Source organism: Anser brachyrhynchus (assembly GCF_964034855.1).
Source record: "Anser brachyrhynchus genome assembly, chromosome: 8".
Lineage (NCBI taxonomy): Eukaryota > Metazoa > Chordata > Aves > Anseriformes > Anatidae > Anser > Anser brachyrhynchus.
The window spans coordinates 32,681,318-32,708,547 of NC_137702.1; the positions used below are offsets into that span (position 1 = coordinate 32,681,318).

General features: G+C 40.1%; 1 protein-coding gene across 2 annotated transcripts in view; it reads right to left on the reverse strand.

Moving 5' to 3' along the window:
- Window positions 1-1,175: 1,175 nt before the first annotated feature.
- LOC308199181 (uncharacterized protein) overlaps window positions 1,176-27,230 on the reverse strand; it is a 145,367-nt gene continuing 119,312 nt past the window's right edge. The window contains exons 29-30 of one of the 2 annotated variants that reach the window (XM_080602965.1): window positions 12,924-13,011; window positions 1,176-1,955 (exon numbers count right to left, since the gene is read on the reverse strand). In XM_080602965.1, the coding sequence (XP_080459091.1) occupies window positions 1,844-1,955; window positions 12,924-13,011 (200 nt within the window). In that variant the 3' untranslated portion in view covers window positions 1,176-1,843. Of the gene's footprint in view, window positions 1,956-12,923; window positions 13,012-23,526; window positions 24,930-27,230 lie in introns of those variants that run through there. The other variant, XR_013954433.1, reaches the window with a different exon arrangement.

The following is a 27,230-nucleotide window of genomic DNA, read 5'->3' on the forward strand; positions in this document are numbered from 1 at the left end:
TTGTGTTATGGCTTATGGGTCTAGCCCTGTGATGGAAGCAGAGCAGAGCCATAATGCACCAGCATGGCTTTGGGAGAGTGGCCCATGGCTGAAACAGTGCAGGGGTGCACAGGGATGGGGAGCCTTTCCTTGACTCTGCCAAAGCCTGCCTGCCTGCCAGAGGTAAGTTGTCTGCCTCTTTATGCCTCAGTTCCCCATGTGTAAATGGGAAGCTGATTTTCTGCAGGTGTTTTGCTGATTTAGATTCAGATTCTTGTATGTGTTGTGCTTCAAGGCAGTCTGTGCCACTGTCTCATCCTGTCTCATCTTTTTTTTTTAAACTTTTTTTTCTAAACTTTTTTTTTTTTCTGGAAACCCTTACCTCTCAAAATTTAAAAGAAAGAAAACACCATGCTATATCAAGTGCTTTTTATGAGCAATCAGTGCCTAGCCCAAGTCCCTCCTACCACCAGCATCTTAAAGCTCGCAGAATCTTTGAGACAGGGATTTCACGTGGTTGGACATACTTTTTACCTACTGCTTAAGCAGGGAAGCATTTAGCCTTGACTAAAATGCAGCCACCTCTGCAGTGTAGCATGTATTTATCATGCACATAAGTAGTACAGACAGAAAGTAAACTGTAACAACTGAAGGGGGATTCAAGTAGGAAGAATAAATTAGCAATGCAGTATTAGTACAACCGATGCAACTTGTGGCAGGGAACCTGGACTTACATTTATAATACATGGGGATGAAGTCTCCAGTTTTATGACTGTCTCATGAGATAGGAGCCGTAACAACACAATGCCCTCTAATGCCAGGCTGCAGAGTGAAGGAAGTAGAAAAACTTTGCCCTATTTTCTAAGTGCAAGTTTTTCAATGACCTCCTTAGACACTCCACCCTGGCCACCAGTGTAACCCTAAAGCCACTCAAGTACTCCTAAATTTGAAGGGGAAAAAAAAGGCAAAAAAAACCCAAAAAACAAACCACCTAAGAATTTAAAACCAGCACGTTCTTTTAGTGTTTGTCACTGCAAACATGAAAGGTTGATTTGTGATGAGAACAGTATACAGCAGGCTTCGAATTTTCACCAGTATGGGACTTCTAAATGCCTGCTACTAGCAGCGCCTTTTTATTTATTGTGGTGTGTGCCTCTCTTTAAGTTTGGGAATCATCAAAACAGGGTAGACTCAGCCTTTGTAATGCAACCCTCTAGGAACAATTTTATTCAGTCAAAGTAATACTGAGACCTTGGAGAGGAGAATGTATCTAAAAAGCATATTTTTTTAAGGGAAGCCCTCACACCAACCTTCTATTCTATATTATCATTAACAATTTCTGCTAACCCAAGAAGATACAGTGCTTTCTAAAGTACAAGCCAAAGCTCACTCAGCTATGTTAGAAGCAGATGTTTGAATCCCTTAGTTCCTCAAGTCTTTAATACTGCCCGTAAATCTTGACAAAATTACTTTTTCAGGCTTCAAACAAGGCTTTTTTATGAACTTTTCCAACTGTCACCTTGAGAAATATCTAAATGACCCAAGAACTACTTACATTTTCTGCACTGTGTAAACCAAAATTTCACAACTGCCTATAATTTGAAATATTGTATCCCTCCCTCTTGGAAAACAAACAAACAAACAAAAAACAACAAAAATAACAAAAAAAATCCCCACAAAACTACAACAAAACCCTCACACATTAATGTTTGTTTTCTCCTCTTGACTGTATATCACATAAAGCTAGCTCCCATGTCTGGGGTCCCAAGTAACCAAGACAGAAATCTGTTACTTTTTAGCTGGAAAAGTCTTAAAGTCTAGGAAAGTAGAGGCTACTCTGCAAATGAGAAAATTTATATCTCGCTTACCAATAAGAACGTTTAAATAAATCTTCTGGTGGAGAGAGGAAAAAAGCAGGGATGCCCACTCCAGTTTCCAGCGGGAAAACATCACTGAATTTATGCCCATACTTCTGGCTAAGAAGGAAAAAAACACACCGAACACGTTCACAATATTAAATCACTTTCAGCATCCCGTGCTTATCAGCGTTAAGAAAATGTTATTGCCCTCTCTTCATAGTGAAATTAGTTGAAATGCTAAATAGAGGTGCAAAGTGACAATCAAGAAAATTATAGTGGTAGTTCAAAGAGAAACAAAAAAGTGTACTGAACCGAAAACAAATGAGTGGGATGTCTAAGAGTAAGACCAATACCATGAGGATGGTTGCACTTGGAAAATTACTGGCAGAGAAAGTGATCCAAAGAGATGTTTTCTTCTGTTTTAGTTCCCCCTCCCCCCCCCCCCCCCCAGTACTGCCATGATGGTCGTATTAGAAATGCAAATCAGATTTTAGTCACTTCAGAATCTTTTTTATTCATGTATACCTAAAAGCATGTACAGCTTTTCACATAGAGGAGAAAATATTGCTGCTGTTCATCTACGTAACGTTAATTACCAACCTTAAAACATTTGCAAAAAAAGATGTACTTTTGGTAGTGAAGCACTCACAATTTATTTACAATTAAATAACAAAACAGAAAAGAAAATTCTAAAGAATTGTACATGATGAGTTCAGTACAGAGGACAGGCACAACTCCTGGCCAGAATAGTCAGAAATTAACCCCAGAAACTCTCATTACAAAGCAGCTGAAAATATTTATTCCTTGCTAATTCAGAGGTTTATTTTTCATTTATTACATGTCCACTTGGAAGTTCTCTTAATATCCATATACTTCTGCAGAGTCTTCCTGTCTTCACAGGGTTCTAATTAAAAAATAAAATAAAAAACACAAAAAGGCAAGCCAGACAAGTTGGAAATTTTAATAACATAAAAAAATAATATTTTATATATTGGTGATATAAATCAAAAATACATTAATGAGTATTGATGGGATGTGAGATTAATCCCACTTGTGAAAACCACCTCCATAACTCATTTGTGACTAAGGCAGAATTATGAGATTTACGATTCACTCATGGGATAACTTACATACTCCTCAGATAACCATTATGTATCTGGAAAAGTCTGTACCATTCACAGCTTTGGGTAACAGAAAGAAGCTGTGCTTTTCTATTGCTTTAGCCAAGTTTGCTCTTCAAACATTTATTGTGCAGTGCTTGTTGCAGGGGATAAATAATGCATACGGGGGAACAAAATTTACATTATAAGTTGATTAAACTTCTTAACAGTTTTTAGCCTCTCTCTAAATAAGGATTTTTAACCAGATTTAATTTACGCAATGTTTCATGCCCAAAGAACCAGCATTTAATCTCTGTTTAACTGAAATTTAGTTAGCAATGTTGACACCTCTGCATTTTAACACTGGGATTTCTTTGTGGGACACAATCCCTTTCACTCAACTTAATATCCCATCTTGGTCTCTAAGGGAAAATAATTGAGTTTAGGCTAGTTTTAAATAGCGATAAGGACAGGGAACACAGATGGGTATTTCATTGATTAACACTAACACTGGCCTAAGGCCTTGGTGTCAGGCATTAGATTAGGACATTACGAAGAGAATGACAGAGTTTTGGCACTTTATTCCTCCTCAATAACATTCTTTCACATATTAAGTTTATCCCACCCTAGGTAGCTACTTTATCATGCAGAAGGCCTTAATCCACTGATGTGACTCTATCTGCTTTCACTTTGATGCTGCCTCTGTTTACAAGAGTAATGCAGCCTGTGTAAGACAAAGTACTCGTGACAAGAACAACTGAATAAGGCTTTTAGATGCACAGAGCTCTGACCTAAAAAAGAAAAAAAAAAAAGGAAAAAAAAGAAGAAAAAAACCTTCAATAAACTTCAAAATACTCCAAACCAAAAGAGAGGGGAAAAAATCAACAAAAACTGGAGGCTTTTTGAAATGAAGTTACATTGTTTGCATCATGAAGAAACAGACATGAGTTTTTCATCAAGAAGATTCAACTTTACTGATCTTCTTGTACTGCACTTTATCTTTTCTTCACCTTTGACCTTCCTTTCAGCGTCTCCTCAAGGCATCATGAACATAAGCCTTGTGGTGTTCTTTTAGAAGTAGGATTGCTGCTATCCCCTCTGGTGAATTTAAGCAGCTGTTGGAGTCAGTGACAAGGTTTGCTACAGATTTGGTATACTGGCTGGGAAAGAGATTATGGGTCAGTCCCCAGTGCTGAGAGACAAAAGATTCAAGCAGTTCAGGATTTTTTGGATATCCGAAAAAGATTTCATGAAATTTGTAAAGATCTAACAGTGTATTGCAGGTTACATGTGGTCTAAACAGCTTATAGCAAGTAAAACTCTAGGTAGCCAGTAAGTGGTGTTTTCACAGCAATGCTGTTTTTCAGAGTTGTGTAAGATCTAGTGTAATATAACTCCACAAAATTGCATTGCTGAAGACAGAAACTAGTGACTCTTAGCACTTGCATGGACTGTTACTATTAGGTGGACTTCCAATTTTATGGGTCTCAAAATAGTTTATTTGTGTATTTACTACAGAAAACCTATTTTTTCTTGGTTTTGTGTGTGTGTGTTTCTAGTTAATATAAGATTTCAGAGACCAGCTACTGAGCACAGCATTTTGGATAATTTTTTAAAACCTTATTTAAAGAGACTCTAGGAATCTTATTTCACTTTTTCAAAACCATGGGAAAATTTTGGAAAATTCTTAAAGACAGTAGAGTTATGGGTAAGGAGCCAAAGGTTTTGACCTTACTGGTTTGTGTCTAACGAAGGCTTTCCTGCTGCAAACACAGGCCTATTTGATTTTGTTTGGAGTGTCACTGTACCAAAGTCATAGCTGAAGGTAGGAAGAGAAATTGCCTTTTTTCATAGTTTCAGATTGTTGACAAGAATGGTTATTCTGTGGGCATTCTGTGAATGTTGGCAACCAGGAAATGTTATATTTATATTTTTATATTTGCACACAAACAGTCCTATTAAGATTGTTTAAAATTATCCACATGACATAGGGGTAATCTTAAATTGTTCCTGTTTAAATGAACTGAAAATCTGGCCTACAGAGTTCAGACAGATATATGTGTGCTATTTTCTTTTCACTTAAACTGATGCACACTAGAAGTAACTCAGTGTATGTCAGTAGAACTATATGAGAACCAGCAAACAGATCCTATCCAGTGGGTGGGCCTTTTTGCTTGCCGTCATACTGATATATTTCCATTTTAGAAGAAAGAGTGAAATTTTATCGTGTGACTTTTCTATCCCTTTAATTTGTATATAATTGCTCCTATAGTTTTTGTAGTTAGGACACTGTATGAACAGTCTGTTGTTTAATTTTCATCACAGATTATGTGAATTCTGCTTGAATTCCCCAGCCAAAACCCTTGCTACAATAATCACTTTGGAACACTAAGGGTATTTTTATAATAATAGCAACCTTAGTGATTTGTGTTAATAGAGAATGCAAAAGTGGTTTCCAATTCTGCTTTCCAGATCATGAACATTTTCTTGTATGGCAGCTTCAAAATGTAAAAAAAAGATGTTTGTTTGCCCACTTTCCCTCAATGACAGCTTCACTGTAGTCATGCCTGTGGTAACAGTTCTTAGTGCAGTTCCTTTCAAAGAATTACTAAATTTCTTTGTAAAATGAGATGTTACTGGCAATGCCTATGAAAATGAAGGCTCATAGGACTAAGATTGAGCCTGATAAATTTTATCTGGATAATGGGAAACATCTTTGCTAGTTTTATCCTGGCAGCCTAAGATTAATTTTCTAAAGATGTATTCTTAGCAGCCTCTCTTAGCAAAAAGAAGGTATAATGACAAATTATGGCTTGATTTTTCAGGTATGGACAAGGACTGCCAGCAATCAGCACCTATATGTTCATTTGCTACTGAATAGAAAATTTCTGCTCTGGTTTCCAGAGATAAAAGGTAAGCACAGACATTCTATGACCTGCCTTTACTCACAACAGATACAGAATTTGCATTGGTTTTGGTGGGACTTAAGAACATATAAGGTCCTAAAAGTTCAAAGGATAGTATTTTTCGAAAAAATAGTAAGCTATATTCATTACTGGAGAACAGTGAAGGGCTATGAATTTAGCTAACATTTTATTCCCACCCGTAAGTTTTAAAGAAATCTCTTTCAAGCATTTATTTTGCAGACTGATTCTCTGTAAAGTAGATATAAACTTAAACTTGTTTGGAGGAGAACTGGATGGAGTCATGACACTTTCGACTTCTTTATATGCAGCGATGAACAAGCTCGTTTCAGATTTAAGAACAAGGTGTTATTTCAGATCAGGAACACAGAGTTTTTCTATAGTATTTACCCTTTGGTGCAGGACATCCTGACAGATAAGGTTTTAAATCTTCATGTCTTTGTGTTTTTTTTTTTTTTTTTTGGTTTTGTTTTGTTTGAAAGGGGATTATGCCTTTGCAGAAAAATGTAGAACAACATTTCCTTGAGACTTCCTGTCAGCATATGAGTTTAATGCACATCTGAGACATTGGCAGCACTATAATAAGCCACAGTTGTAGTTACCATCTGTCATGTTGCCAAACTATCTCAAGGCACATTCGTCTTACGTGGGGAAGGGAGAGTATGTCGATGCACATGTAAATGGAAAGAAAAGCTGTGCTTTTAGCCCATCCCTACCAAATAACCACATCTGTTCCTTCTGGACAGACTGTACAGGAGTTGAGCTCCATCTATCCAAGGTCATGCCCAGAAAGCCAATGCAGAGGTCTAGTCACTCGCTACAGCGCTGTTCACTTTCAGGGCAGCTTTAGCTGTAATCTCATGAATGCCACCAAAATATCACTGTTGTCTGATTCATTGCTCCTTTGGTAATCTTCCAACAAACTCAAAAGTAGCAGGTTAGCCCACAGCCTCCTGAGGGCATTGGCCTCCTTTTTTATAGCCCCTACTCCTGGACCTGGGACAAAGCAGGTAGTGAGCCTTGAAAATACAAACTATGTTTATGAAATATACTTGAGTGTTTTCTACCTTCGAGAGAAAAGTGGTGTGTATGTGTCTGGAGGCCAGGGCACCAGCAAGACAAGGCCTGGTGGGAAAATGGGCCAGGGAAGTAATGTACCTGGGCATGAAAGAACTAAGAAACCTCAGGCTCAATTAGATAAAATCTGCACGAAGGAAAGTTGGTGAAAATAAGTACTAATGATGAAGTATCACAACACAGTATGGTTTTCACTTTTTAAGCATTTTGCTGTTTCTGGAGATAAATAAGAAAAGTGTCTGATAGTGAGTATTGGATCAGGTCTGTGTTGCTCAGAGGCAATTCCTGTGTCATTAAGTGGGGTGAAATTCCCGTTTTTGCTGGTACCAAATACATTCTCAAGCATCTGATTTTATTCTCAAAAACCAGGACAATCACTTTAGGGTAAAATCACAGCGTCAGTGTTTATTGTGTGCAGATTGCCAAAAAATGCACGTATCCAACATGTTGCATTTTCTTGATAAAAAAGGACTATGTTAGGGTGCATTTAATCTTAAATGCTGACTTTTATCCAATTCAAGCCACCTCCTAAGATAACTGTGCATGTGAACATAATCTAAACAATAATGCAATGGCAGTCTAAATAAAACCCCAAGTCTTTAGGACCTAACTCAGAATTAAAACTCTTAGAAATCTTGTCTCATGTGTTGTTTATGCTGCCTGCCCCCATTCTTTGAAAAATGCAGACTAGCCAAAACTTTTTGATCCTTCTGCTATTAACAGATGGTATATGTAGCTAAGGATAAGCTGGACTATCACTTAGGCTGCAAGCAAAGGGGTGAGGGATGCTCCCCTGTGGGTACCCTTAAAAGGCCATAAGCTTGAGTAGCAAAAATGAAAAGGTCTAGTGCTGGCGTTAATTACGCAGAAACCACACAGAAAGTGCTCACTGTCACAGAGTTGAGAGGTTGTGCATCCCTTCCACAGATAAAAGGCATGGTATGAAAACATTTTGCAGACGACAATGAAGTGAAGATTAGCATAATCTTTTGCAGTATCCTCAGTAAGCTATCCATGAGCTATCCTGCTTTTTTCTCATTCCTTTCGCTCTAATGTCTGGATTTAAGGAATGGCAATGTGAGAATAGGCTTTGTCCTTGAAGCCTGACAGTTGTGTTTTCCCGCCTTCACGTGATCATCCTTGTTGCTAGTGTACTGCTCTTCTGGTAGTCAGACAATGGAAGGAAAATGAAGTGTCAGTTCATTGACAGAACCTTATCCTGGCTGTGTTTTTTCTTAATCCAGACTCATCAGTGCTCTCACACTCTCTGTATTTCCTCATTTCTTCTAAATCAATAGGGCAAAATCTCTTCTGTAATTGTTTGATATGAAAGTAAAAGCAAATAATGCCAGAAAAATCCTAAAAATAGTTCAATGGAGCCTGAAAACAACATAATTGTATAATTCTTCTTTGCTTGGGAGGAGAGAGTCTGCAGTGGATGCCTGTTTAGCATGGTAAATTGAGCATGCTTTCATATGTACCTCTGTGAAAATGGCTCTTTAGATGCATGTCCTCCGGAGCACAATGTTTAGTTTTAGCATGGAGGCTTAGCCATATTCATGCTACAGTTTAACGTGACTATCTCTAGGGCTGATGCAGTGGCTAATACTTGAGTTTGTTAGCCACTTTGATCCTGAGTGCCCTGTTTTAAGTCTTGCTACTGCTGGTTAAGCTAGTGCTTTGTTACCTCAGGGATAACTGGAGGATTCTGAGTGTTGGGAGGCACTATCCCCAAGATCAAAATATAAAAATAGGTCTGAGGTTGGGGAACTGTATAGACCCCCAAATGCTTTTCACTTTTACAGCTGGAGATAGTCTCTTAAGTATATATGAATCGTCATTAGGATTCTGACAAAGAAGTGCACTATGGGATTGCTGCAGGGCAGGCTCTTTGAATCTTATTCCTGTTAAAAACCGCTTCTGGCTGGCTGACAGGAGACAAGGCAAGTTCAAGGAAGGCATTAAAAACATCTTAAATCTATTGATGGCAGTAGAAGTGTTGGGATGAATAGTTTGGGATTAGGATGAAGACTTCTGAGTGCAGTCGAGGCAGAGAATTTGGGGCCAGCTGGCAATTCTGAGGGAAAATATGCCTCCAAATATGGTCAGATTCAAATAATAATTCACAGGATCACCGTGAAACTTTCTGAAAGGGAATAGTAGATATTTTTTTTCCCCAAGAAAATCCTCTGCCTGATTGAAATATCACTGTAGCAGGAGGCAGGCTGCCTGTCAGAGTCCCCTCGTGACAGCGCTGTGGGGGCAGCAGGCGCGGGCTGTGCTGTGCAGGCAGGAGCAGTGTCAGGGCACTGATGGGCATCTCTGCCCCTGCCAGCAGCAGCAGCCAAACCAGGAGCCAGTGGCTACCCACAGATCATCCTCATTGACAGAGGGGCAGAGTTCGTCCCTGTCCTGCCAGCCCAAAGGCTTTAGATGGCATGTACCTTTGTCACCATATTAGTAGCTGCACAGTTGTCAGTGGCATTTGATTTTACCAGGTGAAGGAGGCATCTCTGGATGAACACTCTGATCAGAGCTAAAACATGAGAAAGTCTGTTTTCTAAACAGTACTTCTTTTTTTGGGTGTGTGTGTGTGTTCTTTGCCTTTTCTTTAAGCTAGAAATATCTCAGGGGTCTGCTCTTGTTGAACATTAAACAAAGCTTTCAAAGAACTGCCCCAATAATAACATGAATGTAGAGAATTTTCTTTTAGAAAACCAGTGATGTCTATCCCCCTGTGTTAGTAATTTCAGTGTATCTCTAGACTTACCACTCTGAGTCAAGGAAAGCATCTGTCAGCGTAGTGTCGCTCATTCATATTTGGATTTCGCATTGATGTAGGAGCACTGAACTGGTTAGAGTATCACACCACAGGTCTCAATGAGTAAATCTACTGCTTTTGGGCCTTGTGGAGATGCTGGAAGTGGGAGGTTGCAATACTCTATGCAACATCCAAGTCTGTCCACGAATACCTGTACAGCAATAGTAAAGCACTAGCAGCATGGCTGTTAGAGCATGGGGTATGGTAGCTCGTTCTGGAAGACAGAAGGAAATTCTAGTGAAAAACTTTTCCTAATAATACAGTAGAAATTGTATTGTTATTCTTCCTAACTGATGCCCAGTAGAGCAATGACTGAAAAAACAACACGTGCTTTGCTCAAGAAAAGGACTGGACGTGCTGGTAAGTGAGCATACATGTAAGAGCATGAATTAGAACCTCTCTGGCACAGTCCAGATTCGCTGGATTTGAGACTCTAGGAGGTTATTCCTCCCCTTGACATCAGTGACAACATTTATTCTCTTATGCTACATGGAGAGTGCATCAATATGGTTGAAATCCAGCCCAGCACATACTTGCATTGTGCCAATGAAAGTGATTCTGTTAAAATTATGGTTGGGTGAGAGGGTGATGAAGTGATTTAGTGGTCAGAATTGTCCTAAGTTCTGTGCAAGCAGTGAGAGTGGTTATCAGCCTTTTGTTAAAGGAGAAAAAAAAATACAGCTTTTCTATCCAATCTGGAAATCTGCCCCAACCTAATGCAAGCAGACAGGTTCAGTGTTACCTAAAATTATTTTGCCTCACCAGTGAACTGTGGTGCTTGCCAGTTCATAAATACTGTAGACACCTTATTGTCTGCTACACTGCCATCTGACACACAAAATTGAATCAAATACTCACTATATCCAAGTTGTTGTCAGATATCAGATACAGAAATAAGCATGCTTCCCTTTGTGTTTTAGCTATCATGTTTTGTTATGTCAGACTCTGGGATCATGCTATTTTTGACTGGGTCTTTCTGAAAAGAACCTAAGTGGTCTGCAATTTATACTGATTTGAGTGACACAGCAGTTGGTGGACAGCAGGTAATTGAAAGTTTGCAAGGCATTATACCTAGCTGTCAGCACAGCTCTGGATTTGCATAATTGTTTAAATCATCAATGCGAATTGTAACATTTAATTACATCTTATTTACAGGGGACTTGCTGCAATATTTGATTATATCTGAGAGAGTGTTAACTGAGGTACAAAAGAAACTGGACCTGTAGAGAAACAGGAACCAACACATGAAAAAGCTCATTATAAATTGGCTAACTAATAATTATTTTCTTCTTTCAGAAGTTGTTCATAATAAGATGTTCTCAAAGCACTGGAAATGATAGCCGTTCAAGCCTTCCACAAGTGTATTGCAACAGGAATGAAGATACATGCAGAGAACGTAGGGGTGGCAGAAAAAAGACAGCTGACAGTGTCACAGAACAAGCCAGGTGAGATTTTACATTTGTTTAAGTACATTGGAAGTGCAAGGGCTTCTCTGCATAGGTAGCACAAGAACCTTCTGGTCATTTAGGCTGCCATAATGTGAAATATTATCATAGGCCAGAAAGCAAAATGAAACAACAGGCTTCTGGGAATGCCTTTCATTTTTAAGACTGCAGTTCTCAGTGCTTTCCAGTATATTACATTTGTACTTCCACTCTTTCCTGAGAACATTATTCTTTGTAAAGTACCTATGGCCAAACAGCATTCAGAACTAGTTATTCCCCTCGTCTGTGTTAACACAGGGTGTGTCCTGTTTTATTCCCTGTTATGAATGCTCACATTATTATTAAGTTTTGTTCACACAAACGTTTGTGAAACTGCTGCTTTATTCAAATAAAACCTCTCTGTGTGGAAAAAAAAAGGAAAAAAAAAGAAAAGGACTTGAACAAGAACATTCATCTTTTGCTATTCAGCATTCAGTTGTTTCATCTTTGAGAGCTGTCATTCATCTAATTAGGCACAGACACAATATTGCATGACTCAAACAAATGATTACTCCTTAAAAAACTACCCAGGGAAACAAGCTGTTCACTTAGGCTCACCTGCAGCACACAGAGAAAATTGATGGAGTTCAATGGGATTATGGGGAATATGAAAAGCTAAACATGTGTCTGAGTGTTGTCAGGATCAGGGCTGATGCACACATTCACCACCATCAGGAGCAGCTTGTGAATTATTAATGGTCAGAAAAATTGCCTAAATTAATTGGATAATTTATTTGTAATGAATAATTTGAGCAGCTCTATTCCTGAGTGTCTTTCTGCCCTTGAATAAAGCAGTTTGGTAGTGCTGCCTGCCTCTTTTTTCGAACGTAGTTAAAGCTTCAATTAGGCTTGCCTACATTGAAACTTGACATACCAGTTTCTTTCACATATTTGTACAGACGGAGAAGAAAGTCTGTATTTGGGTTGTATTTTTACAGGGCTTGAAGTCTTGTTCAAAGATCTTGAAAAATTGAATGACTGAGGATATAGACTGGAATTCTGCCCTTCAGTTTATGTGCAAAATCAAAAACATGCAAAGTTTGGTAGTATCTGAGCTTCATCTGATAAGGCATACATTAAAGTATAAAAAGAAAGCCCAGAAATAGGAGACTTGTCAGTTTGAATGTTAAATAACTACATAAGATAAACAGTTCAGTGAGGGTTACGTAGCTGAATTTTCAATCAGTGTGCACAAAGGCTGTTACAACAGCATCTTCCATTACAAAAGCATGTAGGATTTGTTGCCCAGTGTAGCCGGCATAGTTTTCAGGGGAATATCTAATAATTTTAGCAAATCTTTAATTTCAAACTAAACATTATTAACCAACTCAGAGTATCAGAAATCTCCCTCACAACACACTTAAAAAAAAATGCAATACCTAATAGTTTTTTTAGCTGAATTCATTTGCCCTTTAATAAGCACTGAAAAGCCTTTTTTTCCACACGTATGTATTTCATATAAGCAGGTATCACGTACTAAATTTAGCATTCCTCTGTTTAGTTTTAATCTTTAAATAAATTATTGTTGCTACTCTGTTTAATAAAATTGGATGAACAGCTGCAAGTGGTTGTGATACTACCATTTGATTTCCACATGGTATAATACTTTTGTTAACAATTTTGCTTCATTAGAGTGTTAGGTTTGAAGTAACTGGCCCAGAAATTTAAGAAAAACTTACCACTTAAAAAAGGAGAGAAGCACCTGTTGGTTGGGTAGACTGAAGTTTTCATTGCCTGTATCTCTGTTGAAGAGAGCTGCTTCCCCTGCTGGAAGAAGGGGGATTGGGGACACAGGAGAGAGGCAATAGGGCAAGAGCTGAATGCAGTAACTTCTAGGGCTACTGTCTGAGGACAAGCCAGTGACTGCATGAAAAAGCTACTCTCTAGAGCAAGACAGAGTAAAGGTGGAGGAGGTCTGACTTAAGCAGGGAATAGGTTTAAATGGTATCTGGGAGGGAAAAGAAACAGCTGTGGGGAATAGTGAAGGGGAGAAGGAGAGCTTGTACAAACACTTGCACTGGTATGTTGCAGAGCTGGATGGAAAAGAATGTGGAGAAGATACTGGATAGGGAAACAAGGGATGTATATAAAAACACATAAATAAAGCATATATTGGGGGGCATATAAATAAAAAATTATAAATAAAGCTCCTCAAATAACACAGAAGAGGTGGGAAATGCTTTTTATTACCTAGTTTTTAATTATTGTGTATTTTGCATCATTTATTCTGTTTCTCTCCTTTTAACATTCTACTAATGTCGAAATATTAAATTAAGGACTTCACTATGCTAGTATCTGTATAATCAAATACACTTAATTTTATGCTCATTTCTAGTCTGTTACCAGCCCTAACATACTGTTGTAATGTACAGGTTATGTTATATAATTACAGTTTATAAATGCAACAGACTGTTCTCTGTTTTTAAGCTTTTTCTGTTGGAATAAAGGAAGTCAACGGGTGCATTTTTTTCTGACCTTTCCTTTTGTAAGAGTTTGTTTTCATATAGCTTAAATTTTAGCATAAAAGTGAGTTGAGAAACAAGACATAAAACTATTATTTAAAGTGTGAAAACTTAAACATCTCATTTCAAGCAATGCAAAAATCACTCAGGTGAAAATACATGGCAAACCCAAATGTATAGTTTTTCCCAAAAGGCTATTAAAGCACAAAAAGAAAAACTCACTTGCATGCAAAAATTCAGTGGGTCTGCAGGCTATGGAAGAATAGCCATTTGTTAATGTGGAGTACAATCTTAAGTGGTGAAGTATAGTCTGACTGGAATATCTGAAAGCTTGGGATATGTCAGAAGTTCGGAATGACCTCTTAACTCAAGACAACAAACCTGCCTCACATTGCAAAACTGTGTTTGTTTCTAAGCCACGTTGTTTCAGCTGCAGTGCCAGCAAACCTGGGCATGAAGCTCTTCAGGTGTTCCAAGGAGTGGCATGCTTGTTTGCTGCAATAAGTAGCATGCACTGCACAATGATGATAACAGTACCAAACACTGATATTCAACGTGGCCTGCTGTGGCATCCCAGAGAATTTTACAGACCTCTGGAATGCGTCCGTGTCGCTGAGGGACAGAGAATGGTCACAAAACCTGCAGTCCACATCAGCAGCTCAGTTTAAGACAGGTAAAAAGATGCCCACCTTGTACTACAAGAGGAATTTTGAGCAGGCAGATTGCAATGATCTGAAGTGAATGAGTCTTAGCAAAGTTATCACTGTTTCCGTACAAGTGATGGGAAGATAACACCTGTGATGTCCAAAACAAACCTTAGTTTTAAATCTCAGTCAGCACTGTACCCTCTAATAACTAGAAAGAGTTATTTAGGGCTGTCTCAAAGGAGCGAGAGCCACTGCTGAACTCTTTTTTCCCTCCTGGAGGTGTCTAGATTTACCTGCATTTGAGAGCCACAGCAGGCTACCTTTTGTTGGCACATGGGGAGCTACCTATAATGTAAAATCCACCTCGATTTTATGAGGTGCAGTGATGCAAAGCATAAGCATGTTATGTTCTTCCCTTGCACTGTCTTCAGTTCTGCTTCTTGATTGTGGTATTGCAAAGAGATAACAAGCTAGGACAAGTGGTCCAGACTGTGAGGTATCCACCTAAAGCCTGGGAGCGGCCTGTAAAACCTGGGTGAGCCAGCTGGCTGCAGCTCTGCTCCCCTCCACAATGACACGGAGCAAGCTGCCCTGCTCACTACATTGTCATACAAGGTATGAAAAGGGACCATGGCCTGTTTTCTCTTCCAAAACATGGCATGTTGTCCAAAACAGCAGATAGGAGCAACTGTTCACACAGGGGATGTGATGCCCTGTGATGAATAGCTGTAGGTCAAAGACAGGTGAAAGTGTATCTCCACAGATATCATCAGTAAAGCACCCCCTGTGCTTACAGCTGTATTCTGTGAAATATTAGGGACTCTTTAAAATGTGGTCCATAATCTCGGCTACAAACACAGCTTGTCACAAATCATAAGGTTACTCTTAAGGATTTTTAGGGCCTTCCACATGACTATCGGTCTTGAGTTTCTGTCACTAGAGAACAGATTCCTTTGTTATATACAGATATTGTACATGAAATTTAAGCATCACAGTTTATTGTGTGCTTTTTTTTTTTTCACATGTGTAATTTGTCTGGATTCTGCAGGTATATATATATTTTTTTACATTTGTTCTTTGGTGTTAATGCATTTTTTGTAGAATATGTGTAAATAGATATGAGCAAACTGTGTAAAAGTTATTCAGCTACCCAGTGAACCATGTAATCTGTTGATTCACAGAGACAACAGATAATAGAGTGAGATATTTGCTTTACACTGTCTGTGTAGTATCCAGGCACAGAGTCAATTTGTGTCCTGTCGGGGCATGTTGTACCACACTATATTATCACTTTGAGGATAGGCAATTGGAGTAATGAATATGTGAGCTGGATGGGGGTGGAGAAGCATATCCAATATCTACAAAGTAGAACTGTTGAACCAAGGTTTTGGTTTCATCCTGGTTAATTCAAGGCACTATCATCACAGGCAAGCTCTTTTGTTATCTTGGAAACAATATTGTTAATTAGCTTTTATCTTTCCTTTTATCGTATCATAAAAATGGAAACAATACACTAAACAGTGACATTTTCTTTGTAAAGTAGCTACAAGTAAAAATGCCCTCATTTGGGGAAAATACAAAAATTAAATAGAAGTAAATGAGCATTTTGAGAGCAGCTGGAGGAAAATTGTTATGAGTTTCTATGCTTGATCCAAGGAACCATTTGACTGGGCTGTGCTTAAAACTTCTCTGCTAGAGCAGCCCATTGCTACGCTGCTGCTCCAGCCACTCTGAACAGCCCTGGGATTGACAGCTGTGCAAATGAGCAGGAGACACAGAATAATGACAAATAGGCCACCCTCTGTCCACTCCCCAGAATATGATTCACAGTATCAGATTTTTGTTTTCTTGTTAATCCTTCTCTTACCAAAAAATCTTGCAAGCTGTGGGATTTGTGTGAATTTTCTAGGATTGCCTAGGTCCAGAAAGTATCCCTGAATTCCCCACAGGTATTTGCAAATGAGAATTACTGAGAGATGTTCCAACACTGAACTGCTTCATCCCCTCCAAACATCTCCCTGGACTGTACAGACATTATGTTGTGCAGTGTGGGAAAATGTGGACTTAGGAGCTCTGTCAGGTATCAGAATGGGTTTAGCTGTGTTGCTCCAGATCTCTGTCCTGGAAAACTTGCCCTTTTAAGAAAAGTAGTCTAGGTGGGATGTGTGAATACAGCTAAACTGCTTCTCCCTGCTACAAGTATAATGGAGCTTGGTTGAAGATGGCTCAAGAATTGTGATGCAGTCAGGGTAACAGGTCAGTCTCATTGTCAAATATACAGGCAATCCAAATCAACCCACCAAAGGGCACTCTGTACAGTCCTTGTAATGTGTCCAGCTGAAATTAGCTTCCATCAACCTCCTCTTCCCCATCATCTGATCCTGCCATCATCACCTGGAGTCATTGCTGAGATCTGAAACCTGCAGAGGGGAGTGGAAATGAGCTGCAAGTGCCTGTCACATCAAGGCAATCTCCATACATCAGACGTGAAGCCAAACAGCAAAGGCTTATAAACAGAAAATCTGGGTGAAGCAAACCAGTATCTTCCTTCTTTTCTCACTAATTGTTGATGATTTATCCATAAGCAATCATTTCACTATCTAAATTTGACAAGGCATGCTTCTGACATCTTAGTTGGCTCCGTTTTGGCAAAATTCCTCTTGATTTAAATAGGAGTTTTGCTTGAATAAAGGCTGCAGGTAGTCCCAGAACCTCTCTCTGCTTTATCCCCGCTCCTTCCACCACGCACAGCCAGGCTACTTCAGCATCTCGGTGTTACTTTTCGGGTAAGGCTGAGCAGCCAGAGAGGTGCTGAGCTACCAGCCTGCACAGAGGAGCTGGCCCAAGCAGGGACCCCTCTCAACACGCCTGTGAAGTACTGCAGTCACCTGGGCCATGCTGGACAGGCACAATCACAGAAAAATAGGTGATATGGTAAAAGTGAGGCTTTTTCACTAATTCCTGTGGAAGCACAGATCAAGTAGTTGTTCTTCTCTAATCAATGCTATTTATTATCAATGTTGAGGAGCTCTGCTGAATGAAAAGGTCAGTGTTGTGACATGCATTGTAAAAATACAACAAAAACCAGCCTGTATTTGCATGGGGGCCAATTAGTGTCTGCAACACTCAATAGGAGGGTTTTCCAAGATATCCTTCAGCCACTGGTGCCCAGTGAATTCAGCTTCTTTGTATGCCTTAATCTAGAAGACATTTTGGAGCAAGTGCATACAAGGAGGCAGCATCTGATTGCATTAGAAGCACTAATTCTCAATTTCTAGCCACTTATACAGCACATTTATTCAGCAATACCTCATCCTGACATTTATTACTAAAGCATCCCTGGGGATATAGCTTATAGATAAGTTTGTTCCCAACTCTTGGTAACCTGTGCTTGTACAACCTCCATCTCTGAGCACAACGAGACCACCCGATGCTGCTTCTGCATGCTGTGCTAACAGCCACACAGCTTAGGGTCAGGGTGAACTTTTAATTGTCAGCATCGCCTCCTTCTCTGAAACTAGCCTTTGCAACTTGCCTGTTGTTCTCCTTCTCCAGCAATCTCAACAGCTGCAATTGATGTTTGGGCCCAATTGCAGTAGTTCCGCCAAGGCTTTCATTTATCCAGGGAACATCCCCCCTGTGTTGGTCTGAGTTCTGTTTGTGTTGGGGCCCCAGTGTTCAAGCACAGTGCATGTTATAAATAAAACGGACCAGGGAAAATGTATTAGTCTTGCATAACTGTTTCATCTGTTTTTCTTAAAAGCAAAAGGTATCTTAAAGGAGACGAAGGTCTGTATTGCCCAATTTTAACTGCACCCCATTTTAGTTCTGGGCATTTCCCTGACCATGGAGGTCCTTCTCCTGACACAGGAAGGACAATTCTCAGGGCAGCCCCTGCTGTGTTCACAGCTCCCTGGCTGAGAAGAGGTTGCTGCTTTATCTTGGCTTGGCTATTCCAGAAACGCTTAACAGAATGGTGACTTCCCTGTCATCCCATTATGTAGATCTCGTGTGTACGGTACAAGCAGGAACACTTTGAAACAGAAGTTAGAAAATGTCATGTGTATTGTATACTATAAAAATGTCAGTTTATCTTGCATGTATTTTTAATGATAGTCACTTTCTAACTTTCTTTTGTTTGATACAAACAGCAAACCTGTTATTGAAGTAAATACTGTTTTAGTCTTCTATTTTTTTCCCTTTATTTCATTTCAGTTTAGAGCTTCTGCCTGAGCAGCCAGGGAATACATATAATAGGGCATGAATACGTTCTTATAAGTATTAGAACAAGTATGGAAACACAGAGCCCTTAGTGACCTTGCTACTCCTCTGCTGATCACTTGTGTTTGTTGTTGTAGGAAGGCAAACATAAGTATAGAAGTGTTATTGAACAGAAAACCCTTCAGAAATTTCACCAGTCTTTTGTATTCAAGTTGCAGAGCAATGGGGGGCCGCCCTGCTCAGAAAGCATACTTATGCAAGTATTAAGAACTGGCTGAGATAAGAAGTGAAGCTTAAGAGACCTTCATCATTAGCTGCTAGTGGTGGAGATTAGTGATCCTACTACAGGATTACAGATGGAAAGAGTGCTAGTGTTGGTTAATTGTTCATTAATGCTTGTAAAATAAGATAGCTGTAGTAAAACTTGCTATTGTCTGCTCTCTCAAAGCAAAACAAAATTGGATCTGCTTGTCAATAGCTGTATTGATGTTAATGGGAACATGTTTAACAGATCATTTTACAGTGTAAACTGGTATCCAGCTCTGTCAACATTTAATTAGACACTATTATCCTAATAAGAAATAATTCATGTTTTAAATAATCTGATCTCTGTACACAAATGTTTTATCCTTCTAATTAGTGACATCTTCACCAGGGTGCTTTTAATAATTCAGAGTTTGCATGTAAATCTCAGGTGGAACATTACCTCTCTGTAGCCCTGTGGATTTATTTTATTTACACTACCTTTAGTATTGCCATACTTTCCCACCAGTGCTTTTCTGTACCTTTGGAGAATGGCAGCTGTGTTCCAGGTAGCAGAATCCCTCTCAGCAATGCAGCCCAGGGTTATGCACACTTCTACCAGCAAAAAACTGTACGCAGGCCCCAGGACAGGGGGCACCTGACTCTGGGACTTGTGGGTCACACGTGTGCTGTGCTGGCAGGAGTGGGACTGCTACTCCAGGGAGCCACGAGTCTCTCCTCCCACAGCCGGGTGGGCCAGCAAGGATCCAGCAAAGCTCACTGTGACAGAGAACAGCCTTCTGACAAGGACAAACTTCAGAAGAAAAGGAGACACTCCATTTTTATCAATAAAGGGTAAACTTCATATGAAATACTAATCATGGAAACACAAACATTTTCAATGAGATATGTGTGGAGGATTACTATTTTACACACACACACACACAAATATATATATATATATATATTCCAAGAAAGAAATCTCAGCTCTCCAGGAAATAAAAGGCACAGGAAAAAGGAGCACTTTCCGGGCTACTTCCCTATAAGCTCTTTAGCATAAAAAATCAAGGGGCTGGGTTTTCTACTTCATCACATCCGCACCAGATTTTCCTCTGCATGCCTTGGTCAAGGATAATTGTACAGCCATCATTCAAGGCAATTTGCGCTGCCCTGATCTCGAGTCTGTTTTATTGGTCCCTTGGCAGAAGCTGGAGGAGCCTGAAGGGTGGCTTTAGCCTCTGCCAGATGCCACCAGCCCTGAGGGACTGTTGCAGCATCCTGGCAGTGACAGGGCTGCTGGGGAGTCCTGGCCAGGGTCCCTATACAGCCAGCAAGAGTCGAGTGTTGTGGTGTGAAAAGCTGCCCTGCTCTGAGAGCTGGCTGGCTGGGGGATGCGCAGCTGTGGTAACAAACACAAACATTTCTGCTGAGCCCCACTAGTGTATCTGCCCTGATGCACAGTCAACAGAGGTCAGAGACCATGTGAGCCACCACATAGGGCTCCGGTGGACAGGTCACTTGTGCCTTTCCACTTCTCATTGCCTGCAGTCCTGCCTGCCAAAGCGAACAAGCATGTGAGCCCTGGACACATGCATTGTCCCATGGAGAAATCTGAATGCAACGACGTCTCCGTCAGTTGATAAGTGATACAGCTGGCTAATTGCCTCAAAAGTGTTAATCAACAGCTTATTAGTCTTAAAGATTTAAATTTGATAACCCTTTTTATGTAGTATGGAAAGAGAAGTGAATAAATAATTGCATGCTGAGACCTGCCACTGAGATACTTAAGATGTTGGTTATCTATTGTTGATGTTGCTATCTTAAAGGAAAAAAAACCTGACTGAAATATTTGGGAAGATGAGAAAGATACAAGTCACAACCTCAGCCTGCAATAGGAATCCAAGCCCAGCTTTTCTGTAATGACTGTTTTGATAGGAGTAACAAATAATAGCTAACTTGTCTGTGCTGAGAGTTAACCTCAGTACAGATACAAAACAACCCTGCTCTTAATTTAGTAACTAAAAAAGAATACCATAGAGAGGTTGATTGGGAGATTGTATCAAATGCCAGAGCTTTTCTTATTGCTCGACTTCTTCTCTCCTACAGTATGTGTTTATGGGCGCTTCTTCAATCACTGCAGCTATAAATTACTTTCTTAGCAAACTGCCCTAGCTCTGCTTTGGACACAACCTCTGGGCCTGGCAGTAACTGCTCAGTTCAGGACATTCAGCAGCAGTTTGACAGGCAAAGAAAAATAAAGAAGTCATTATTGTGGCTTTGTTGTATTGATGGGAAGCTATGGATTTGGAGCACATCCCTCTGGTTCCTCCAGTGATTTTAAGGGATGTGTAAATAGCATACAGCACTGTGTGGTAGCTGCTGCTTAAAATCAAAGCCCGAGCAGCTGGACAAACGTGCCTTGTAGCCAGATAATTTAAACAGAGCAGAATACAACATGCAAATGTCCAGCTTGGGGAACATGGCGATGTACTTTCATTTAAATTCAAAGTGCACATTAAGATGTTCTTATATGCAAACACCACGACTGCAAATGATTAGAAGGAAAAAAAAATCTCCTGCTTTTTTGTCAATACTCTTTCCTGGTAGAAACTCTCCAAACAGCTGCATTTAACATGTAAATGAGGTACCAGAGTAACCGCATGTGTGATGCTGGTAGAGATCTCCAGAAAGAAACTCTTGGTTTGTACTGAAATAAGTGAATGGTGAAGCCCCTCTCTGGCTGGGTGAGAGGAAGCTTCTGACGAGGGGGGTCTTGCCATTCATTCTACCTCATTATGGTTGCCTGACTGATAGCAAGGCTGTGTCTCGGTGCAGCAGCTCATTAGTAGGAGAAGGCTCTGACGTTAGTTCAGATGTTGATCGACGTGACTGGTAGTGTGAAGTCTGGACTGTATTGTCACACCGAGCTTTATCATCTGCGTTGCAGCCTGATGGTTCATCTGGGATAACCGGTTTATGAAGAGTGTGTTAAACTGTTTGCCAGGATGTTTAATGCTCACTCAGCTGTTTGGTGACACAGACCAGCGTGGCCTTCTCTACCTATCAGCTTATATATAAAAGGCCAGGTGAAAAGATCATGAAAAGAAAAGGCAAATTTCCAAAGCTGCCTGTGAGAGCCCGGGGCCTTCTCAAAGCTGTGCGTTGTGTGACGTGAGTGCAACTGTTTGAAAGTTAGGTCATGGCAGTGCTCGTGGAGGTGCTGAAAATATGCCCGTGTGCCCGTGCTGCATATGTCAGTGCCGTTCTTTGGTGGGACTAATGTATCGCTGTTATTATCCAGTCTTTTGACCTAATGCCATATGACAGAAGGGAAAAATCTTGTGTATCTCAGTTCTCCGTTGGAGCATTAATGGCAATTTGAAATTGTGCTGTATTAAAAGCTTATCAAGCACAATATGGCCTTCCGGGCTTTTGTCCCTGGCATGCAGCTCCAAGTCCCCTGCTGCATACAGCAGCCCTCTTGGATGCTCTGGAGGAGCTTGCGAGCTGTTCCCATGCGATGTTTTCCTTAGCAGGAGCTTTTTCCAGCTCGCCCGTTCTAAACAGTTGATGGCTTCCTGTGACCTTTTGGACCTCCACTTCAGTTTCTTGTACACCACAATCAGACTCCCTCTTCTTGCCTTGTTATGAGCCAGCATATGATGGAGAGCCCTCAGCATGCCTCGAGGTGCAGCAGGAGCAGCGGAGGAAGTAAAGACAGCAGAACTACTCCAGCAAATTAGCAGCAACAGCAGGCTCTGCTGTGGCAGTTCTGTTGAATGCCATCATTTTAACTGTTCACTATGGAATAGTTCCTAAATGGCATTTATATTTAAGTCAGTTTATTATATTATTCCAGCCATGCAAAGCTGTACTACAAATTTACCAGCTCAGGCACAAAATCTACTCACCCACCCCTTTCCAAGATGATGATAATGCACCCCCCTCCCCTTTCCCTCCTTCTTCCCTCAAATGATTATATTTTGCTTGCCCATCAAAACAAATTACTCATCTTGGGTGAATAAAATTTTGCAAGGCTGCAGTATGCAGGATGTCACAGATTTTTTTTTCTTTACATTTTTTTGCCATTGCTCTTCACAGATTTCACGTTCCTTGCTTAATTTTTATATGCAGACCATCGTACTGAATTCTGACACTTCACTTTGATGCAACTCCGATAATAGGACACCATTTTTCTTCTACAGAGACTAGCCTTTTGACTTTCTTTTCTGATTGTTTCTTAAATTAAATCAAAAAAGTAAATAGAAAAGGCATGGATTAGATCGAGCTGTTCTTTTTGTACCCCAGATTTCAAAGTCCTTCCTCAGGTTTTTGCACTCAATGGGCATTTTAACCAAATAAAGCAGTTCAAATTGTGGTCAGCAGTTCATGGTTTAGTTTGCAAAAGGGGCAGAGTGGTCAGAGCTGCCCTGCACAAGGAGTGCGTACTGGGGACCTGCATGAGGGGCACTTCAAGGAGAGCAGCATCCCCTCCTGGGGCTGGCAGCCACCTGCCCTCAGAGTACACATTAACAAAAAACAGAACAGAACAACAACTCAGAAACCAACACAACCAACAATATTAAGTGTGGTTTTGGAGTAAGATGGCTAAAACACTGCTGAAAAGATGCACGGCACACTGGCCAGCCAGAAGCCACACTGCATGTGAGGGGTTTCCCTGGGAGTTTGGTGTAAAAGCAGAGGATTACGAGGTGTTTTGTGAGGGAGGCAGTTCTCCACGCGCAGAAGCTCACACGCAGATGATACAGCCATTCTGGGTGAGGAGGTGGCGATGGGGAGGCCTGGCCCTGTCAGGACAGAAACCGCCCGGCTGTTGGAGCCTGGCTGTGCTGCAGGGGCTTGGCTGTTGTCCTCTAACATGGTGAAATGGGGCAGCCCCAAGGAAATGGCCCACAGTAGCCATTGGGGATGCACCCAGGAACCTGCTGCTGGCCTCCCGATGAAGAGGAGCAGCACCTAATGCCTGCCTGTCACCCCTCCTGCAGCACCCATGGGAATGCAGACTGGGTCCCTGGCCTTGTGGTGGCAGGAGCACCATGAAACGTCAGTGACATGCATCTCTGCCACCACTGCTGGGTGTCCGAAGATCCTCCAGCTCTGCGGCCTTCCTGCAGGTGGTGTTCCCCAGCCCACGGTGACACTGCTCCCCACAGCAGGCCCGGCCCTCCCAGCATCTGCCCCACACTGAGGGTGGATTTGGCTGCGGGTTCCGTACTTGTTTTATTTTTGGCACTCTACTTGCTTTCTTTTCTCTGTTTAAACCAACATGATGCTTCCAAGGAGGCTCTTCACCCCCTTGCCACCTGCGTTGTCAGAGGAACTAAAAATCAAAAATAAAATAATCATTTATTTCAAGCTGAAACTTAAAAGGGTATTAATTCAATGGGATAAACTGCAGTTAAGAAACTTTTATCAAGCAAGCTGGGTTAGGTGGTTAAAAGCAAGAAAAAAATCCTAAAAATACATACAGTAGGTAGCAGTTTATGTGTCAAGAAAACCGAGAGAAATTTTGACACTCTGATGTCTAGCAGACAGCACTTAAATCATTTTTCTCCAAACTTCAGTCATAAAACTTCAAAGAGTTTTAGCCATAATACAAATTTTTAGACTAAGAAGTGGTGTTTGAAGTTATTTTATAGGATTTTGCTGTAAGGGCTCCAATTGATTTGTAGTAAGATAAAAGAAGAAAACTTTATTTTCGAAGCTTTGTCGGAAAAAGCTTAGCTTCCATTGGCTGTTTTGCCAATATACCTTGAGGGGATGATGATGTCGACACGGATATTATATGCCTATACGAACAGAACTGAGTTTACACCTCCCGCTGTTTGTGTTATGGTTAAAATCTGTCACAAAACTGGCAGTGATTTATTAAATGTTTAATGAAGTAAGACAAAAACTTCAAGAACTACAAACAGAAAAGTAGAACATTGCATTAAAGTATAATAATATAGGTTACATTTCTGATTTTTTTTTTCATATTTCTTTTGCTAAAAATGTGAAAAACACAATTAGAAATCAAGATGGTATCAAAAGATTATGGGGTGTCACAGATCATTCTACCAAAGGTTGTGCTTCTCTGGTTCACTTCTTTCTAAACAGAGGAATGAAAAAAAGAAGATGAAAGAGCAGTATGTTCACACACACACACACACACAAAACAAAACAACAAAACCAGCATTACATAGTATTGTCTCAGCCACAGAAAATTTTCTCTGTTTTCAGAAGAGTGATATCAAATATGACTCAGTTATTTCACTGTTACTGAATGGCCCAGTTAGAAGCACATTCTGTTATATGTTACATATTTAAATATTTTATTTTTAATAAGACATCTTTAGTTTTATCTATCCAATGAACTTAATTGGAATTGTTATTTAAAAAAAATAATTCCTGAATACAAATCTCAAATTTATTTATTTTTTATCTTTTCCAATAGCTTTCAGAAATTATCATTACTCCTGATACAGATTTCTGTTTTCTACACTGTAATAAAGGACAATATTTGTTTAAGCCTCCTGTCTGTCAGTGTCTGTGACTATTAAAGCTGCGCAAGCACACTTCTGCAGTTTTTGGGCAGAAGTTATTTACAGTTATTTGCATAATAGAGACAGTCTATATTTTTAGGTTTAATTATATCTTGTAAAATGTAATTCCTGTTATTTGGCTTGCCTGATTATTTATGTATATGCCGAACCAAAATTTCATTGAACACGGCAGGAGGGGGGTGTAAGATTACAAATCCATGTTTATTCTGTTATTTAACTCAAAGGACATCAGCTATCGATATATCCATACCAACAGGCTATTTCAGCTTGCAATTTATGGTGGAATTTGCCAGTGCTGCTGTGCCCTGTGAGCTGTTACAGCCCGGACTCCCTCCTCCAGGCCATCCGTTTGTGCTGAGACATTTTCAGAGACGATGTTTTCTTTCTCCAGAAGGCAAACAAAGCAGCAGAAAGCACCATTCGCTTCTGAGCCGAGCTCCTGGTCTGCTTTCCAGAACTGCTTCTCCTGAGCCGATCACATCTCACTGCTGCTGCCCTTCAGTGTGCAAACGTAACCCCCCGACCGCCGTCGTTCTCGGACAGAACGAACTACACGGCTTGACTAATTTACATTTCTGTTTAACAGGGCTGTGAACATTAATTTATTAAATAAATGAGTTTTTTCAAACAGTGCAATTAACCACAACAGCCAGTTGCATTGGCAGACACTCTCTACAACAAATGACTAAACTTGACCTTTTTTGCCTTCCCACTCTATACAGCTTTGCACAATTCCAGTTTTATCTCAGTTTGCAGGGTCTTCTTCCTTATTTATTTATTTCTTTATTTGTCTCTGCCGCTGTTTTGAAAGTCTGGGATATTTAACTGTTTTTGTTGTTGTTTTCCTTTGGGATATAGGTAAATCAAATTAACTGCAGGGGAACAGAGGAACAATAAGCCCAGGAAGTTCTCTTCAAAAAATTATATATATATATATATATATATATATATATATATATATATATATATAAAAGACCACCTTAAACAATCCTTTAATTCTTATTCTGCTGCTGCTTTTTGCTGCTTTGCCAGGTGAAGGACTCGGTGGCAGTCTGCCTACAAGTGCTCAGCAGCCTGAGGGCTGGCATAGAGGAGAGCCAGTTCTGAGCTGCTTATCAGGCAAGTTTAGAAGTTGCAAGAGAAGCTTGTAGTTGATCATTTTTGCCCTCACTACTAGATGTCACTGCCTATGGCTAGTGCAGAACTATTCAAGGGTGCCATAACACAGCACGCCAAAAAAAGGCAAATGACATTGGAGATCTCCTTAATCCCTGGCCTTATATAAACCAATCTGCTGGGTTTTGAAACACGTTTATTCTTTCAGCTAGTTTTTAATCAAGTGTGTCTCATATTCCCTGTAATATATAAGTGATCATACAATAACTCATACTTTTTTTTTTTGTTGTTGTTTAAAGGGCAAGACATAAATACTAGCTACATATTTTTTACTATCACTTCTGATTTTGTTCCTGCCAGCTATGTATTGTCAAAGGTTTTTCAGCACATAAAACAAGTCCAGGGCAATTGGCTCCAGGTGTCTATATGCTCTTATTTTTCACCCCTAGTGTGTGTGTTTGTGTAATATAAAGTTGCTTGTCTCCCCGTTTTCAGAGGTGTGTTTCTGGGAAGCAAGCTTTATGAAGGCTATGCCTGTCTCTCCAGGACTCTATTTCAGAGCCACAGGAAAGAAGAGTAGCATTTTAGACTTTATTCCTGTATTTTAAATGGATTTTAAAAATATTGATGTATGTTTCCTCTGCTCCCCCTGGCCCCAGCATTTTGTAAAACACGTGTTTGTTGATGTTAAGGCACGTCACTATGAAAAGGGATTCCCAGACCCCTAAAGC